The 19,358-nt window shown below is 42.4% G+C and overlaps 1 protein-coding gene across 3 annotated transcripts in view; it reads right to left on the reverse strand.

Moving 5' to 3' along the window:
• Positions 1–17,882, reverse strand: part of CADM2 (cell adhesion molecule 2) — a 569,374-nt gene extending 551,492 nt beyond the window's left edge. For all 3 annotated transcript variants that reach the window (XM_058825123.1, XM_058825124.1, XM_058825122.1), the window contains exon 1: positions 17,444–17,882. In XM_058825123.1, the coding sequence (XP_058681106.1) occupies positions 17,444–17,504 (61 nt within the window). In that variant the 5' untranslated portion in view covers positions 17,505–17,882. The remainder of the gene's footprint in view (positions 1–17,443) is intronic.
• Positions 17,883–19,358: the final 1,476 nt, after the last annotated feature.

Here is a 19,358-nt window from a genome sequence, read left to right on the forward strand (position 1 = left end):
CAGCACATCTGCCACTGAAAACTTACTGGGTGCACTTCTCATGCACAAGGAAATTCGTGGCATCGTGGTTTTTTAGATCTATCACCTTTTATTCTTGCCAGGAAATAGCTTAATCTTCTACAGGAGAATTACTGCTTAACAAAAAACGCTCAAAGAAAGAAAGAAAACGTTCATTAAACCACGTTCAGTGTGAAACTAGAGGTCTTTCAAGTGACCTGGTGTGGCAAATTTCAGGTTCTTTTTGTGAAAGAAGAGGTTGCCTTAACACTTATATTTGTTACCATTTCAGATTACTTTTTTCAGGGTTAATAAGCTCAACAGCTTGCAAAATAAACAAAAAGCTTAAAAGCACTGAAAGTATTTCTATTAGGTGTTTGTATTTCCATTTGTTCAGCTTCTCTTGGAGTCTATGAAATTGCCAACCTCAAAATATGAACTCCTGCAGCTACAAACAGCAAAGGATTTAACCAAAACCAACAGAAATGGCTTCATTTAAGGAAAGGCCAGCAGACACCCACCCATTCCATAGAAATTAATTGTGTCTCCTCAGCGAGGAGCATCTGTTTCAGGAAAGTAGGACAAAGGCTGGAATGTAGCATAGCCTTTCACATCCAGCATTAACCAGATGACCCACAATGGCCTGGAACAGCATCATTCTGACTCTGCTGAACAAGCCAGTACCAGGTCTTCCATAACTCAGCTGCATTGGCATTAACACTTCAAAAAAAAAAAAAAAAATAGTACATCTTTTTAATGTAGCTTCTATTTAGAGAGAGCAAACCATACATTTTGGGGGGATGTTTTCACATTTCACTTCCAGAACATTTCAGTTATTGCACTTAATTTGTCTTTAGTTTTTGGCAACATTTTTGCCAGAAGCCAACTCATTCATGGACATCTAATTTATTAACTTTGAATGCAGTGCAAATCAAGTGATAAAATATATTATATATATATATATATATATATATGTTTATAGAGTTAAACTTAGTCTAAGTGTTTACATACAAATATAGCTAAAACTATAGGTAAAACATTAAATAAATGTAACCTCTATACCACGTATTTTTTCTTAAATAACAGAAAATGCAAGCTGACTTTTTTCCAAACTTCTTAATATGAATTTCTACTAACCACAGTGGGTGTTGCATTTTTAAGTGGACTACATCTCACTCAAAATTCTGGATTTCAAGATGCATTTTTAGCAGTCTGCACCAAGACTAATGACTAGATCTAGTTTAATACAGCGCTAGGATGAGATGATACTAAAAATTCTCACTGAGAAGAATGGGACATGTATTAACAAAAAAAGTTAAATTGTTGTGTTTGCAAAGAGAAGAGTAAGGAAAACCAGTGTACTGAAAATGAATTACACAAGGTTAATTAGCCCAGCCACATCCCCATGATGTTTCCAGCTCAAGGACTTTGGAGAGCTCCTCTTTCAGCCCCTTAACCCTGCTATAAGCTGGTATAATTGTAACTGCTCAGAAGATGCTCTTTATATAGAATAAGGCAGGCTCAACTCAAAGGGTTAGTGCAGAAGGGTGAGCTCAACTCTACTTATACTTCATCTGTCATGGTATTTTGTGATGAGAAAGCCCCAAAAATAAAGATGTTGAAAGGCACTTGCCAGCAACAAGACAAAAGATGTAATGAACCAATAGTGAAAAAAATAGCCAACACTTTAGGTGGCTGAAAGCCTTACTTATTCTATCACTTTTCTGAACAAATTTTATTACCTCCACAATCTCAGAAGACTATTTGGTAGGGTGGGGGAAGAGTTTTTGCTTTGCTGAGGTCATCAGGCAACTTAAAGCACATACAAGTACAGACTGCAGAACAGTGGTACTTATTTAACAAATCCATTCTGGGATGCAGCTGCTGACAAATAGGCATAGATAAAATGGTCCTGTTATATGCATGAGGTTTCTACGTGGCAATTACTTAAAATTTACAGCTTATGCACTCAGCAAGTTGAGAAAAATGCCAACACACTTGTGGGACTGAATGACTTTTCACATGCTGTGACTGCACCTTTGAATTTTCACAGAGCAGACACATCGGCATATCTACAATTCCAACTGCAAAAAATCATAGAAAACACATAGATTACAGTAAAAAAAATCACCTTGATATTATCTGAGAACTGATACCTATTACTTATGTGTTTCACAATGAAAATGAACAGAATCCCAAATAATTGAGTCCTACAGAGATGAAAAACACCATCATCTTTGCTTCAGCTTAAACAACTTGTTTCATGGTAGAAGAGCTGGACTTCAGAATTTTATTTGTATTTTTAAGTGTTGCTGGAAAAGTTTTGTGCACACTTCAAATTCTTCAGGGAAGTGGGGAGACAGAAGGGTGGTGGGCAAAAACAAAATCCCTAAAAAAAATTCTTTTCTAGGTACTTGGAATATTTGCATAGAGTCAGATACATAACTGAATTAGGTTCATCAAATGTCATGCAATAATTGCCCTACCTTCATTGTCACTTATTTTCAGTATGGATATAAACTCAAGTACACAAACAATTCTTGGCCTCTCTCATAATTTCCATTTAATTCTGCTATGTTTGCAATGTTATGCACAGATAAAGGTTTTCAAGATGACTTAACCATCACAAATACTATGAAACAACTCTCAAAAAAAAAAAAATTGTATCACTATCATGAGCCTGAATGGCATTAGAACTCAATTTAGCTAGTGTTAACTTAAAAAAGTTAAATTCTAAGGTTCTGAGATCCCATTATCAAGGGATAAAGAGGAGTAAGCACTGTTTACTCTAAACATTAACTATTTCCTTTAAATTCCATAGTTGGAAGAAAGGCTTGAGGTTAAATTCTCTCTGTTTACACATCTGTTTAGTTTTCAGCTGAGCTCTGAAGTGTGAGCTGTCTTGAGGTGTGCTGAAGAAACAAACCGGAGTCACACCCTACACTGAAGTCATACTAGAGAGCCTTGTTTTGACTATATTTGAAATAAAACAGTTACTCTGTGGCAACTGAAATGTGGTGAAAACAAAGAGGAAGTACTTGTAAATATCAAAAGAAAATATCTAAGAACTCAAAAGTGATGCAAAAGCAGCAAAATCTGAGATATTGTTATCAAAAAACGAGGTAGCTCTCTATTGTCTCCTTCTTACAAGCTTTCCATAGATACCATGGAAGTTAAGTTGCGTGCAGTTGTCTTTTTTACTAAATCAGATATTAATGTTTAGTATTACCCCATTATCCTTACTCAAATCCAAACTACAGGAAAAAAACACAACAAACACCAAAATAAAAAAAACCAAATCCACACTACTAACAGGTGACAATGGGTTCCTCATGCTTTTGGCCCAAAACACACAGTAATTTCATGTTTATTCAGAATTATGACTCAGCTGATGTAACAAATTTAAAATATCAGGACTTATGGCAGCTGACATAAGAACAAAACAACAAAAAAGTAAAAGCTCAGACGATGGAGAAAGAATAGATAAAGTCACAGATGAAAAGAGAAGAAAATCTGGAAGTGGAACACAAAACTTAAATCAAAGAATGTTGGAAAAAAATAATATAATTTTCTCGCAAATAGAAATGCAAAGTATTTTATGGCTCCTTTACATTGTGGCATTTTCCTGGATTAGAAAGTAACCTTATATACAGTCTCATCTTGCACCTCATGTATAAATTATTCATTGCAATGTAAGCCAAGGGAAAAAACCTACTGTGCCAATCTAAATGATTTCAAACAGAAGTTACCTAAAACTCAGTACCTCATTCAGATCTCATACTGGTAACACTCACTAGGGGGGGGAAAACGAAAAAATAATTTAATGTTATTTTAATGTACTAAGAAAGCAAATCTGAGCTTTATTGATCACAGAACCAGAGAATGGCCTGGGTTGGAAGGGACTTGATAGATCACCTGTTTCCAACCTCCCTGCCATGGGCAGGGACACATTTGATGTTTTTGGAATCATTGTGCTTCCCAGAACCTAAGCAGAACAAAAGAAATAAAGATGGTTTTTATCATATTTCCTCTATTTTGAAATAATAATATTACCCCCCTCTCTCTTCCTCACATCTAAGGATCAAGCAGCATCCATTTTCTAAAAGTTATTTTGGAGTGTTGCAGAATGTTGTAGAAATCACAGGACATTTTCAGAGCACCTGGCTTAAATCAGATTATTAAATAGCATCTGTAACTTAGGAAAATCAGTGAAATAGCAGCAGTTCTAGTTCTAACACCTCACTCTTTCATAAATTCATTCTTAGCTTGCTTTGAAAAGCATGGGCTGGGACAGAAAGACTTATAAGTGGTCCATTTATTTATTGACAGCCCACCTCCAACACAGTACATAAATAATAAATTTTAGTGGTTTTGAATCAAAACACTTGAAAATTACTAACTACTTATAATAAATTCTCCCTCTTTCCAGTCAAATACTTCTTTAAGAGAACACTTGCACATAGAAGGACTCGGTTCAGGGGTCCAACACCTCCTGAGAAAAAAGAGGAAAATGCTGTAAAAATTAAGTACTTGCAATAATTTTAAGTACGTGCTGATCTCCCACACTATGGGCTGTGGGAGAAAGTGCAAACTTCTGAAGGTAGCTGGTTTGATAATCTTAAATTTATAATAGACATTCAGAAACCTTCTGCACACTTGTACCCAATTACAGTTAGGAACATAAATCTATTAACACATCCCTTTTAAAAGCAAATAGTCTGCTAACCAATGCAAATTGAACCACTGTCTCTGAGATGCCATTCTGCACTAAGCAAGCACTAAGCACTGAAGTAACTCTGGCAGTGAGTTTTTATTAGTAGCTTTTAATGGTAAAAACTAAAACCAAAAACACTGGACAAAGTCCATTACCACAAAGAGGATAATAAAATGTGACTCCTGCTTCAGAGCTAAGAATATTTGCTTGTCAGGAATAAAACAGATTTTTTTTAATTTTTGTGAATTGGAGTTGTTTTGGGTTTCTTTCCTGTTTTTCGAAATAAATCAAAACATCTTCCATTGCTTTTCAAACCATGGAATAGCTACTTTGGTGATGCTAAAATCTCACAAAAATCAACATAAAATTAATTATTGCTTTTAACATTGGTAGATAGAAATTTGCAATTGTATGGGTACTATTTAGATATTTGACTAAATCCCTAATTTGAGTCAAGTAAAAGCATTTTTTGATGGTTCATTATTAAGCATAAAGTACAAACCCAACTTTCTGTTTCAGATTCCACTCTGTATTGCAGCACTTCAGAAGGAATAGGGGAAACAAATTCCATGAAAAAGTGTTTTCACACTCCTCCATTAACAGCTGCAGCTTATTTTTTGAGTAAGTAATTACATACTTAGAGCAAACACATTTATAACTCTGACCTAGGCAGAGCACATTTTCATTTCTTTTTCAGTGCAGAAGTACATTTTCCCCTTATTTCTTTATCTTCCATCTGTTCTTTCAACGTTTTAGTTGAAGCAGTGGTCAATGAGAGGCACTCCACAGAAGTGCTACATACTGGAGCTGGAGTCTAATTAGACATTTATTATTCTGCTGCAACACTGAACACTAATAAAACAAATCTATCTCGTTCCTAGGCAGTTCATTATAATCTAGCTGCACCATTTCCTATTGCAGCATTAATGGCATTGAGACAAGACAGTGATTAAAAATTTATATTTTTTGTAAATGGAATAAAACTTAATAAATTGGTTTTCTTGTTTAATTAATTGTGGTTTATATAGTGCTACTACAGAATTACAACAAATTTCTTCCAGCAATTATTGATGATCTCATTGTGCTGTTAGCAAATTAGTCCCAAAGTGTTTAAGAAACCAACAGTGGAAAAGGATTAAAAAGGTTCACACAACTAAACAAGTTAAACTGATTAGAACAAATAAACCTAAATATAACACCAAGTATAGAGTCTAAAAAGTTATTTGAATTAGCTCCAAAGTCATTCAAACTGAAAATAAAAGGAAGTATATCACCATGCTGAATAAAACTATACCATTTGTTCAATGCACAAGTTCTTTCCCATAAAATACAAATTGTTCACTGAGAAATTATTAGCTGTTAAAGTAGCATTCTCAATGAAATCTGAAAAAATAACTTCTTCTAACATTTAAGACAGCTAAATTAGTGAAAAGTAGTAGCCTGGTGTTCTCAGTCCATACTTAAGAATTCAGCTAAGCAACAAAGATGAAAGAACAGCACCACCTAGTTCTCTATTTAAAAGTTTTCAAATATCATCATCCATTGATTTATTTTTGTAATCTGAATTCACATATGCGTGTGTATTCTGCAATAAAATCTGTCACACTGCCACAGGAAACAATACTAACACGTTTGTCAGGAGTTATTAAAGCATCTGATGTGGATGCATTACAAGGGTATGCTGTGAAAAAAAAAAAAAATCAAAACCAACTTGCACACGCAAGGATGGCAGAGATTTGCAATAATACAAATCTTGCTCTGAAGCACCACAAACACTGGATGGATTGCTCAGCTTTTCTTAATTCTACTCTTGGGACTATTCCCTAATTTGGCCAAAACACTGCATTTGTATTGATTCCCCTGTACAACAGCCTGACACTTGATAGTGTTCCACATGTTCCAGACACAAAAAATATATTCACAATACAGACAGCCCCAATAATATGTTTAAAAACACAGTAATGTGTTTAAAAAACTTTTTGCCAGCTGCTTCACAGTCACTTTTCTATTCTGCAAGCAACAGAAGCCTTTCAGAAATGGGGTAGATATTTCAGGTGTTAGCTGAACTGAGAGTTTTCATGTGAAAAATTCCCCTTTTAGAGAATGAGATTGAGACAATCCAGAGGTTTGCCAGGAGGCAAGAGCAGCACCTAAGAAACTGCTTACTCCTTCTGGTCAAACATCTTACCCAGGTTGTAGCAGCGTGGCTGCCAATGTTTAAATTTGATAAGCATGTTGCTACACATGCAGAGCAGTAATTCCATTTTATAGACATGCTGGATTTCCTAAGATCTCACTCAGATCACGAGGACATAGCAGTGGAAGTATATTTCTGAAGACATCTTCTGTTTTGACATTGATATTCATAAGTCAACTCCAATTTCTCATATCAATATACATTTCACTGAATCTTTTCTGTAAGCCTCTTAATTCACACAGAGCACAAGTGACATTGATACTGGGAGTATTCTGGGTCCTACTGCATTCTACAGTGAAATGGCTTGTCCTGTAACATTAGAGAGAAAATGGGAGTTAACTGCACATACCAAGTGCTTCAGCTGCATTTGAATGAGATGCTCAAATCAAGCAATTGATTTCTCTTAACTCAGAATGAGGAAAATTAAATGGGGCTACGCTGAAATGCTCTCATGCAGTACATTTGTACCAATCTGCAGAAATCCATCGCAATTCCTGGTTTTCCTGTGGTGACTTCTGAAGTATTTTCAGCTCTCATATTCACCCTGTCCTACTTATGCCTGTAGGAAGTCCTCCACGTTTTGCTGACATAAAAAAAATCAGGTGAATGGACAAAAGAGACTGGAGCTTTGTGACCATCCCTATAAAAAGCATTTGAAACCAGTGTCCCTGGCAGGAGGCAGTGCCAGGGACTGACTCCAACTGGCTCTCCTCCTCACCTCTGTTCAGCACACATTTGAGGAAGGCAGAGAAGTAGTGGGCAGAAAACACCAATAATTAAAAATAAAACAAAACCAAACCGAACTCTAGCAAAAAAAAAAAAAAATTCTACTCCTGCTGTCACATCCATCTCAGGCAATTTATCCTCAAAGTAGGAAGGTTGTCCTCTCACAGCTTCTGAAGAATGCACTTCCCCTAGAATCTTGACTTGTTTCATTCCATTTCCTGCAGAGGGGAAGAGGTGCAAAGCCACAGCAGGAGAAGAGTGAAAAGTCCCAGTGCATCCTGCAAGCCTGCAGTCATACAGGGATTGTTCCAGCCTCATCTTCACAGAGGTCTGGGCCCTCCACAGCAAAGGCTTCTGCGTTAAGTCCAGAGAGGGATGTTTTATTCCAAGAGAAATGGGCTGTCCACATGTCCTGTCCTCCATCCATCCATCCATCCATCCATCCATCCATCCATCCATCCAGGTATCATCCATGAAGAACACGCAGGCTCTGTCCTGGCACAGCTCACTCCTTGCAGAATTGACACATCAATGTAAACAGATTAGACAGGATCCAAATTTGAGGCCTTTATCCTCACAATCTTAAGAAAGCAAATCCCTCATGCATACAGAGCAGGGCTACTGCTGTTTCCCCACCATAAGCAGCAAGCAGAAGGAAAATAAAGGTTTATTTTTGTTTTGTTTTGTTTTTTTTTTGCTGGCAGTCATCCTGCACAGACAAGGCCTAGAGGGAGATTAATCTGCATTTATCTGTGACCAGCTACTCACATATTTTGAAATTTATTTCTGAAGATATTTACTTTCTATAAAAAAGTTCAACCAATTAAAAGGAAAAAAAAAACTATTATATTAAATCTAAACAAAAACTTTTCATTTGTTTACTTGAAATGATAGAGACTACTAGATTCTGTTTTCCTGTTGGGGTTTCTGGTATATTTCAGTTTGCAAGAGACATAGTCTAAGGAACATTAAGTGCAGCTGCACTTGCAAATCCTGTGGTACAGATATCACAGTAAATGAAGAATATCCTTCATAGCACATGTTCAACTGCCTTCTTTATCCAGATTTCCTGTTATTCCATTTTTCATCATATCAGGAAGAAATTGTTCTTTTGCAGAGCAGAAGTATCACTTCTAACAGACAAAAGCAGATTTGTACAAAATCTGGCATAACTCTTTCTCAAAATCCAAAGACAGCTTGGGAAATTCAACAATCTCATTGTTTTCAAGAACTCTTCTCCTCCCCCTGTCCCCAGATATTGCTTCCACAAAATATATAAAAGTCTAGTCACTTAAACCAATGTTAGATTCCAAACTATTTGAAACTACATTAATCTTATGGGCTAAGCATGTGAAAATCCCATAAATAGGTCTACAAGCCATTAAGGTTTTTTTATCTTTCATAAATAAAAACAAATGGCCCATATATTTATATTGATTATATGCTTTCCCAGTGGCTCCCAAATTCACCATTCAGAATGCAGCAAAGCAGTAATGATTTATAATTTGAAAAACAAAGATGGCTTAGGAAGCTGAAAACATTTAAATTTTTTTCTTGTCCAATTCTAAAACTCAGACTTATTTTGTGGGCAAAGTACTGAAATTACGTGAGCTTTGGACTATTATTTAAGGAGTTAATGAGTTTTATTCACTCTAAGAACCAATTTTGCATTTTACACAGCAAAAAGAAGTATTAACCAAAAGTTGGTAAACCACAAACATTACATTTACTGAGGAGAGATATGCCACATACTTGACAAAAAAATCCATATAATAAGAAGAATGGCAAATAGTTCTGCAGAAGATGGGCAAATACTCATTTTAACCTATATTTAAATTGCTTATACCCTGCCTGTGTTTGAAACCACACCATCTTGACTGTGTTAATACAAGCAGCAGTCAAGATTTGCCCTAAGACATGTCAGGCTGAGGACTCCAGCCTTTAGAGAAAACACAGTCTTTAAAGCTAATTCACTGCCAATTTTATACCAAAACATGAGAGACACTCTTTTACTATACAATGTCCTGTCAATTATCTGACTTGGTATTTAAGTTCTGAAAAGCTTCTCAGTGTTAGGTGATGCCACTTTTGCTACAATTGGTTTTAAATTAAAATTGAAGGGATTTCCTCTTGACTGCACACATGTAATTTGTCATTGACCACAACCACCACTGAACAAGATGGCACTTCTATATTCCTCCATATCAGCCCAAATCTCACCTATTTTTCATAGTGTTACAAAGCTACACTATACAAGCCTGAAAACATCAGTAACACTATTATAAACCTGCAATGGGAAAGTTAAATAACTGTGAAGTTAAGAGAAAACTGCAATGCCAAGAAGATGCTTCACATGTCATTTAAGAAGTGGCGTGTTAGTTTAAGGTTTCCTCCAAAGACAAGAAGTTCTTTGATTCATTCTCACTACTATTATTCTTAGTTGCCAACAAAAGAATTCATATAAATAGAATATTTCAACATATTATACCATTTGATGACCTGTCACAGATTTGGGAAACTTTGTTAGTCTGATTAGCAATCAGTTTAGTAAGTAAAATTTATAGTCACTGCATTGATTCTCCAATTTGCAAATGGCTGCACTTCAATGTTTCTGTGTATTTGAAGACATGAAAAATCTCATTCAGTTAAAGAAATTCAAGAGTGAAAATAAGTGTTTTCATTTATCAAATTAAGTCTCACTTTCTCTGTATAAATTGTGAAAATCAATGGAGAATTATTCACTGCTCTCGAGTGTACCACAATAAAGCACCAACCAGCATGTCAAGATTTTAAGTTCACATATAAAAATATATTAACACTCAGAGAAGGAAAAAAGAAACCTTTAAAAAGGATAAATATGAAATGAACTTGATGCTAGAACATACTTTTTACCATCTTTTAATTAAAATAAATTTGATTGCTTCTGCTTCAACTAGTACAGCTTTTTCCCTGGTTAGGGACTAACCAGAACTGCCTCCCTGCCTCGCAGCATAGCAGGAATAAAAGCAGGTCAAGTTACACTGTTAATCCAGCAGATGTAGGTCAGTTTGGGATAAATATCTGAGCAGACAGAAAATACCACACTGCCCGTGCCTACTACAGCTGCTGCTGTGAAGTAATTTGGTCTTACTCTCTTCAGAGCTGTCAGTCAGTGGCAGTTCTTGAATCTCCAGTGCTGAACTTGGGGAAAAAAACGGAAGTTTTAGGATTCCAATGGGTCTGTACAGCTGCACTGCCTATTCAGCTTCTGCCAGAAGCAGCAGCAATAATGCAGTGCATCATACATTGATGATAAAGGTGTAACTGTATCTTCAAAAGTGGTCACAGATATTTTTTGCATGTAGCAGCAGAGTCTGGTTCCTTCAACTAAGGTTCAGTAATTGAATAACCATGATTAGAACCATTGATTAATACTGTGGCATATAAGAGGTTTAAAACATCACCAGGATATTTTTACCTCTAACATAAATAACAATCTTTCCTGCACTATCCTTCCCAAAAAAACTGTTTACACAAAGGTGATGATAGAGGGAATATCAAAGCTATTTAAACAACTTCCATACTGGATATGTGATGACACACACTGCTTTACAAAAAACCTAAACCTAGCCAAATCCATTCAAAAAACAGAAGAAAAACTGTAGAGTTGTTCAGGAAGGTACCTCCACATGAACAAAATTTATACAGCAACATGTTCAGCTCTGAAAGAACTTTAGGGGTTTGAATTGAGGAACATACACTATAATTATTTTACTGAAACTAAAGAGCAGCTGCCTATGCACAGTTAATAATCTCTATCAGCTATTTAAGGAAAAAAAAAGATAAACCCAAATTGAGTATTAAAAAACAAAAAAAAAAAAAGATGAAAGCACGAATTTATAGTAATGTAAAACTATATTAAAACTGATTTGCTGCTACTTTAAATGCAAAAGTTACAAAAGCACTCACCCTCTCCAAAAGCCATTTGATTAAACTAGAAACCAGTAAACACAACTCAGTGTTGGGAGGAAATTGTCCTTCCCTCAAAAATCCTCAACTTGTCAAGACAGCAAAAGCATTCCTAAATAAGACTTACAAAGGTCCCAACATCTCTGTTTTGCAAATAAAAGGACAGCAAAGGATGCAAGTAAGATTTTTTTTCCTCACATTTACAGATTAAAGGGAAAGGAGATGGGAAAATAGGTAGAGAAACCGCCTACATTGTTCACTAACCCCTCTGTAGCTGTTCTGTTGGATTCTCTGTTCTGTTCTGTTCCACATGCTGGAAAGCATTAAAGGAGAGCACCAGAAGAACAGCTACAGAGCCCCCAGTGTTCTGTCCCTGAAATAAATGTTCTCTCCTCCTTTCAACCCCCTTAGAATGCTATAATGATAGTGGCTTATGCATTGATATTTAAAGCACCCATCCTGAGCTTAGCATGCATTAACATAAGAGAAACTGCAAACATTTGGGCTTGGTCTTTAATTTTAATTTATAAAATGAAGGGAAAAGATCCTGAAATAGGTTCAGAAGAAGAAAAAAAAAAAACACAAAAAAAGCCACAATATTAAGGACGCTTGCAAAGACACCCACAATCATTTTTGAAAATACTCAGTTCTTCCCAAAATGCTTTCATTATGTAGATGGATAATTGCTCAAGGGCAAATTCCTGAGAGAAATCATGATTTTACAATTTATTCCTTGCCACTGGAACGTGATATTTGCCTTTCTTCCTTTCAAACACACCTCAAAAACTCCTTGGGAAGAAGGGATATGCTCATTAAGAACATACTTAATATCATTGCAATCCCAGAGGATGCACACACTAAACTGTGTCTAATAGTTTTACCATTCTGCATTTGTTTTGGGATCTGTATTTTAAAAAGCATGTCAGTGGCAATCTCTGTACACAAGACCCTGTATTGTTTTGAGAGGCCCTAACTTTTGGGAGTTTCTGCCTGCTGTTCAACTCAATTAGAACAAAATTGAAGTAATCCTTCTTTCTCTTGGAGAAGGCATTAAGAGGACAATGACCACATCTCCTATTTCTACACTTTTAAGTGTTAGATGGAGAGGGAGTCACTGTTCCAGTTCAATCAACCACATTCTGGATGGTTATACTGCTCTTCTTTTTGGCAAGCACCTGATGTCCACGTCCATACCACACATGACTGCTGTTACCATTTACATAATCAACATTTGTAATGTACAGGAGAGAAAAGGAAGAAAAAAACCCCAAAACCACCTCAAAATCCAAGCTTCAATTTAAATAGCAATATTAAAAGAATAACTCCTATTAAGAGAATAATTCTTTGGTGGAAAGAATAAGGGTAATGTCATCCAACACATTTTGTCAATAGCAGGATCAGACCAGAGGGATGAGAGAGCTAATTATGAGAACTAAGGCTTCTGTAATAATAAACTATAACTTAGACATTTGCAGTACATTATCATGGAATTGCAACTGACAAGTAAATTTAAAAGCAGAGGCAGATTCACTGTTCTACATCTCTGAAATATGATTAAAAAAAAAAAAACTAACAGGAAAGTAGAGGAGAAAAATGTATTTGCTTCAACAGAGGTGCTTCTGTTAATGAGCACTTCCATAGAGTTACATCTTTGGTGACAAACTTCAAAACTGTTTACTGCTCATTTCATGGTAGAAACTTGATAAACACTTAGAGTGCAAGAGTGATAAATATTTGAGTGAGTAATCCCTATTCATGTACTCCACAGGGAAGTCGTGGGCCATCATCAATGGGAATATGGATTTAGTTACTTCATGTTTTAAACCTGAACTGCTATAAAATGACTAACAATAAAAAGCCACGAAGAAATCAAGCAAAATAATTCATAAAAGATGAACCAACCTGAGAACTAAGCAGCTAATAAGCCTACCAAGCCCTGGTTAGATTGATGGAAGTCATATAAAGACAGACACCATCAAGTAGAGTGAAAAATTTTATCTTTCAACTCGTGTCTAAAATATTCCACATCAAGACTGTACTAAAACTACTGTATTTATTATGCAATTTTGTATGCCCTCACAGCACCAACAGAATTAAAACTCCATGCATTTGACTTGCTGTACACTGTATTAGCATATGAACGCTTAGCTGTCAAGACAACCCCTGTGCAGGCAGCCTTGGGTTGCCAAGGCTTTGCCAACAGAAATCCAGCTGAAAATTCAAAACAAACTCTAAACACACAAGATATTGAGTAATGTGTAACAACTTCATCTTAAATCAGCTCAGATGATCTCATAAGCAGTCATATCCATGTTTGCCCAGGTTTGTTTGCAGGTTTTTTATTCTGCTTGTAACAGATCCGGGCTAATGAAAAAGAGTCTCACCCGCCAGCAATTACCTGTCTTGGCTGATTTGTTGCATCAGTGGCCACAGTTTCTGACAAATTAAAGAGTCCCTACATTGTTTTCATTAGTAGACAGGTTGCAAGCCTTTGAAGAGTCTGAAGCAACCGCACTGAGAAGATTTTCCCAGTGTTGGCAAAACCTTGGACGTGGATCGTGTGCTCCCACACATGGCACTGCCCAGAGCTGAGCACATTAAGGCATTAGATGCCATTTGCATTATCACACAGCAGGGGGCTACAGCAGCTACAATTCCAGGATAATCCTAACCTGTATCTGTATCCTATGAATCCAGCAGAACTATTTTTATTGTAGCAGTTTCTCACGTGGCGACTCTCGACAATAACGAGCTTACCCGTCAGGTTGCATAACAGCAGCTCAGATGAAGCGCTCGAGTTATTCTAAAAACGTGCCTCCCCTTACAACTGTTAAATTTTGTTTAACGACATTCACAAAGTCAAAAGACAATCAGAACAGAAAGGAAAAAAAAAAGTAAGGTTTTCTGTAAACATAAATAACAGGTTAACCTCCTGGGACATCATTTAACCACTCCAGGCTCATTACAGCGCTCAAGTTAAGAACAGCAGCAGCCAGATATCCCCACTCTTTCACAGCAAACGCTGGAGAGGGCAGAGCAGGCAAATAGCATCCCCAAACTCAGCTGACAAACCACTTCCCTGCTCCTCCACATGTTCTGACTCCCTCTCCCACCTCCTGGCTCCCCTTGCACAGCAAGCAGCTGACACTGCGCTCTTGTACTTCTTGTCTGCCTCCTCTCTGAAGGGACTGCTTGCTGCTAATGCTATTCCATGCACAAGCTGAGAACCATTATTCTATGTCCTCTTCCCTCAGCTGATGCTTCTTCAATACTCAGGACAGATTCCTTGGGCAAGTCACTCCACAGATCTTGCCAGAAAGGGAAACTTCCATACAGGACACATGTCAGATTGACTCTTTGTCATCTTGTCTTTAATTAGCTTCAGTTCCACCACCAGAAACCAATAATTGCAGAAGTGTTTCAGATCCTCAGGACAAAGATGTTATTCCCATCAGAGCTGACAGAAAAACCTGCCTGTCCCACAAACAGAAAATTTGAGGAATCTAATAAATCCATTGAGCCACTTGACTAGACAGTCTGGGGAAGTAAATCAAGCCAAAGGAAAAACTACTTTAAAATGCAGCTATTAAGCTATCAACAAGAAATGCGTCTAATGGTAACTGTGTCTGCTACTTCTGTCAAAATAAATGGCAGAAACTAACAAACAACATTCACGAAGTTGCACTTTAAGGTGGACTGAAGGAATTTGATATTCTGTTGCATACAGCTGCCACTGAGGACAGTCTTATGGAATGTATTTATTCATCTCCTCCATTCTCCTTTACCTCAGGAAACAAGGCTTGGAGAAATTACTTCCTCTCACTTCTGCCTGAGTGTTACAGGTTCTTTATATCCCCTTGAAAGAACACTCTGCTGAAGTGTGGTACACAGAGAGCCTAAGTATTTCTGACTGAAGTTTTAATCAGGAGCTGAAAAAATAATTGTGTGAGAAACAGAAGAGAGGGGAGGGAGATGTTTTACACACTCAGAGGGCAAGCTGGGTAATGTGTTAGACATCACTTTCTCCCATCTGCAAGGACAGGCCCAATCTGGTTATTTTCACACAGTCACAGTCAGATTTTTTGCACTACACCCCATTTCTTTGCAACACGTTTTTTACCTGATGCAGTTCACAGAGTTCCATCCTGCCTGGCACGCTCTCTAAACTGCAGTGAAAGACATCACTGTTTTTAATCACTGGTTTACTCTTAAAGCCGCGCCGTGCTGAATGCGGCTGATTGCATCTCGGCAAAGATCAAATCCTCCTCCTCCAGCAGCAGCCCCGATTTTATTGGTGACACAAAGTCAGTCCAGAGCCTTCCCACCCCCAGCCCCGTTGCAGGGCAATGAATTGACAATTCACAGGGAGATGTGAGAGGCACAGAGGAGCCAGCCCCCAGGTGCAGCGCGCCGCACATGCCCCCATAAATAATCCTGTATAGCACCAACACAGCGGCTCCTTGTGCCGTGACGTACCGGGCAACCCATCAACACCGGCAAAGAATACAAATAATCCGCCCGACGGACGCGTCCTCCGCCGCTGCCCAGCGCTCTCCCTTCCCCTCCCATTGCTCCTCGGCCGGGAACTTCCCCGCGAGGTGGAGCGGGGGCACTCGGGGGGTCGGGACCGTGGGGATGGATGGCAGCGGGGGAGGCTCCCAGATTCGGGAACACGGGTGGTTCCTGTGCCCCCGCTCCGGGCTGCCAGCCGCGGCTCCCTCCGGAGAGCTCGCCCGACACATGACGCAGCCATGTGAAACGCGAAATATATTGAACTTGACGTGAAATGGCATGACGGAGGAGAGCGGGGGGAGAAATAAAAAATAATAGAAAAGGGAAAAAAAAAAAAAAACCTACAAGGCCACTTAGTTTAATCGACTCTCCGCTTCTCTTTGCCACACAGAAATACCGAGGGAAGGGTTGGGAGATGCCCCGGAGGAGCGGGGTCCGCCGGCGAGTTGCACCGGCGTGGCTCCCCCGGTGGCTCCGTACCCTCCGGGCCCGGGGCCGCTCCCCGCTCGCCATCCCGGGAGCGAAGGGGAAACTCCCGGTGGCAGCGCGGCTCGGCGGCCGGCTCGGCTCCCGCTGGAGCGGGAGAGGGCTGGGGATGCTGGGGAGGCTCCCCGGCAGGCGGGCGGTCACCTCGCAGCGCGTCGCGGGGCTCCCCTGCGCGGCGGCCGCTCCATCGCGCTCGGCCGGATAACGGGAACGAGGGGGAGCGGCGGCGGGCGGGCGGCACGGAGAGGGGGACACATCCAGGGAGAGGGGGACACATCCAGCCCGCAAACTAGCTGCAGGATGAGCCGCCTAGGAGCAGGATGGCGAAGGGATCCGCGCTCATCCGATTACCCTGCGCGCACATTCGATGCCTCGCACACAGACGCACTCCCGGCGGCGGCGGCGGCGCAGCGAGGCGCGGGCACCCCCCCATCCCGCCGCCCCCCGCCGGGGGGGCACGGCTGGAGCCCGCACGTTTCCCCGGGATGCCGTGGCAGCGCACACGCCGCCGCTGCGGCCGCACTCGCACTTTCGGGGGACACGTTCGCGGCGAGGAGGAGACGGCCATCGGGGGGGCGGCTGCGGGGGTCGGGATAGGTGGGGGAAGAAGCGCGGAGGGCGAAGGAGGGCGGGAAGAGGCAGGCGAGGGAAGAAGGGCAGGAAGGGTTAACAGCCGTGCGGCGCTTCAGCGCTGGATAGCGCTACCCGAGCGGGAGGCTGGGGGCGCACGGCGAGGGGGGCGAGGGAGGGAGCGGGTCAGGAGTGGGGAGGGGGGGAAATCTGGGATGCCCCGGGCCGCAGCGGTGCCCCCCCGGCGTCCCTCCCTCCCCACGCGTGGGGCAGGGGTGGGGAGGAGGCGGTACCTTGTACGAGGATCCCGCAGAGGCTGTAGAAGCGCAGGAGCGCGCCGGGCTTCAGCCGCATCCTGGGGGCTCCCCTCGGGCTGGGTGGGCGCCAGGCACGCAGATCCGCAGCCTCCCGCCGCTCCGCTCTCCGGGCGCTTCCTTCCCCCCGCAGGAGCCGCCGCCGCCGCCGCCTCCGCCGCAGTGTCTCCCTCGCTGTATCCAGTGGGGTGAGGAGGAGGAGGAGGAGGAGGAGGACCAGGGTCGCGGGGGTGGATTGGGGAGGGAGGAGGAGGAGGAGGAGGAAAGAGCGGCTCTCTCCGCTGGCTCCGGCGCTGCTGGGCAGGTTCAGGTTCCCACCGCGGAGCGGTGCCAGGTGCCCCCGCCGGCTCCCCTTGCCCCTGCCGGCGTGTCCGTCCGTCCGTCCTGCTCTCGGCTGGCCTGCGGCGAGCTGTCCCGTGCGGTGCCGCCGGGGGCGGGGGGATGCGCAGGGGCTCCGGCTCCGCTCCCGCTCCGCTCCAGCCGCTTCCCGGCGCGAGACACAAGGGCAACCTCGGCTCGCCCCGCCCCTTTCTGCGCTCGGGCCCGCCCCTGGGCCCGGCCCCCGCCACACCCCGGCCCTCCCTGCGCCGCGGCCACGCCTCCGCGCTCCCTTCGGCTCCGCCTCCGCCGGCCGGGCCCCTCCCCTCAGGCCCGGCCCGGCCCCTCGGGCGGGCGCGTGACTGGCGCGCGGCGCTGCCCAATGGCAGCAGCCCGGGGCAGGCCCGGCAGCCAATAAGAAGCCGCGTTACAAAGCAAAGGGGCGGGCCCCGCCGCGGGGCCCGCCTCGCGCGCTTCTGAGTGACAGCCCGCCCGGACCAATCGTGGGGAGCGGCGGCCGCGCGGCGGAGCCGCAGCCAATGGGCGGCGAGAGCGGCGGGGGCGGAGCGGGAGCGGGCGCTGTCCAGGGCCGGTGCTGAAGCGGCGGCCGCGCCGGGCGGGACGCGGGCCCGGGCCGGGCTCAGTAAGGGACGCGGGCCCGGCCGGGGCTCTGTGGGGGACGCGGGCCCGGCCGGGGCTCTGTGGGGGACGCGGGCCCGGGCCGGGCTCAGTAAGGGACGCGGGCCCGGCCGGCGCTCTGTGAGGGACGCGGCCGCTTCGGCCGGCCCGTGCCTGAAGCCCCTTCGCCTCCCTCGGTTCTTCCTCCCCGAAAGCAGCGGATGGAAGAATCGCCGGCTCGTGGCGACGAATCCCGTGCAGGTGCCCTGACCGCGGCGGCGATGAGATCCAACCCCGAGCATTGGCGATAAAGCTCCCTGGACTTTGGGCGGACTCTGCGTGGCGTGGACAAAGTTTTTTTCTGTGGAGGGTTTCTCCTGAGGGTTGGTGGCATTCAGCTGGTGGTCTGGAATTGCTAATGTTCCGCTGAACGCCATGAGAAATGCAAGAAAGCAGGCAGCCACCTCACCTTTGTGCAGCTGGTGTTTAGCAGAGCATTTTGCACAAGTGAAATCAGAATATCTGGGTTTGAATATGCTGGATCTGTCTGTAAATACCCCCTGGAGGAATTGTGTTGCCTTATCCCATAGAAAGCAGGATTCCCCTGCACCCAGATAATGACCAGACATTTCTCCAGGTCTGGTTCCATCCTTTTCCTGTTGAGGTTTTCTCTCCAACACCATGCAGAATGTTTCCCACATTAACTCTCTGAATTCTCACCTTGATGTCCCAGGCTTTGACAGCACTTTGTGGAGATAAGTGGTGAAATAGTCTTCCCTACGGGAGAGGGAAGCTGTTTAAAAGCTCATTTCTCTGAAGGGGGCACGGTCTCAGATCGTCAAGGAAATGCAATCAGTTGTCAGCTTCACCTTGAAGAGCTTGCACTGGAAAGTTATGCATTCTGCAGTCATATCCTCCACTTGGTTCATTAGCAAGTGATGATTATGCCTGGCAGCAG

The sequence above is a fragment of the Ammospiza caudacuta genome, chromosome 2 (genome assembly GCF_027887145.1).
Source record: "Ammospiza caudacuta isolate bAmmCau1 chromosome 2, bAmmCau1.pri, whole genome shotgun sequence".
Lineage (NCBI taxonomy): Eukaryota > Metazoa > Chordata > Aves > Passeriformes > Passerellidae > Ammospiza > Ammospiza caudacuta.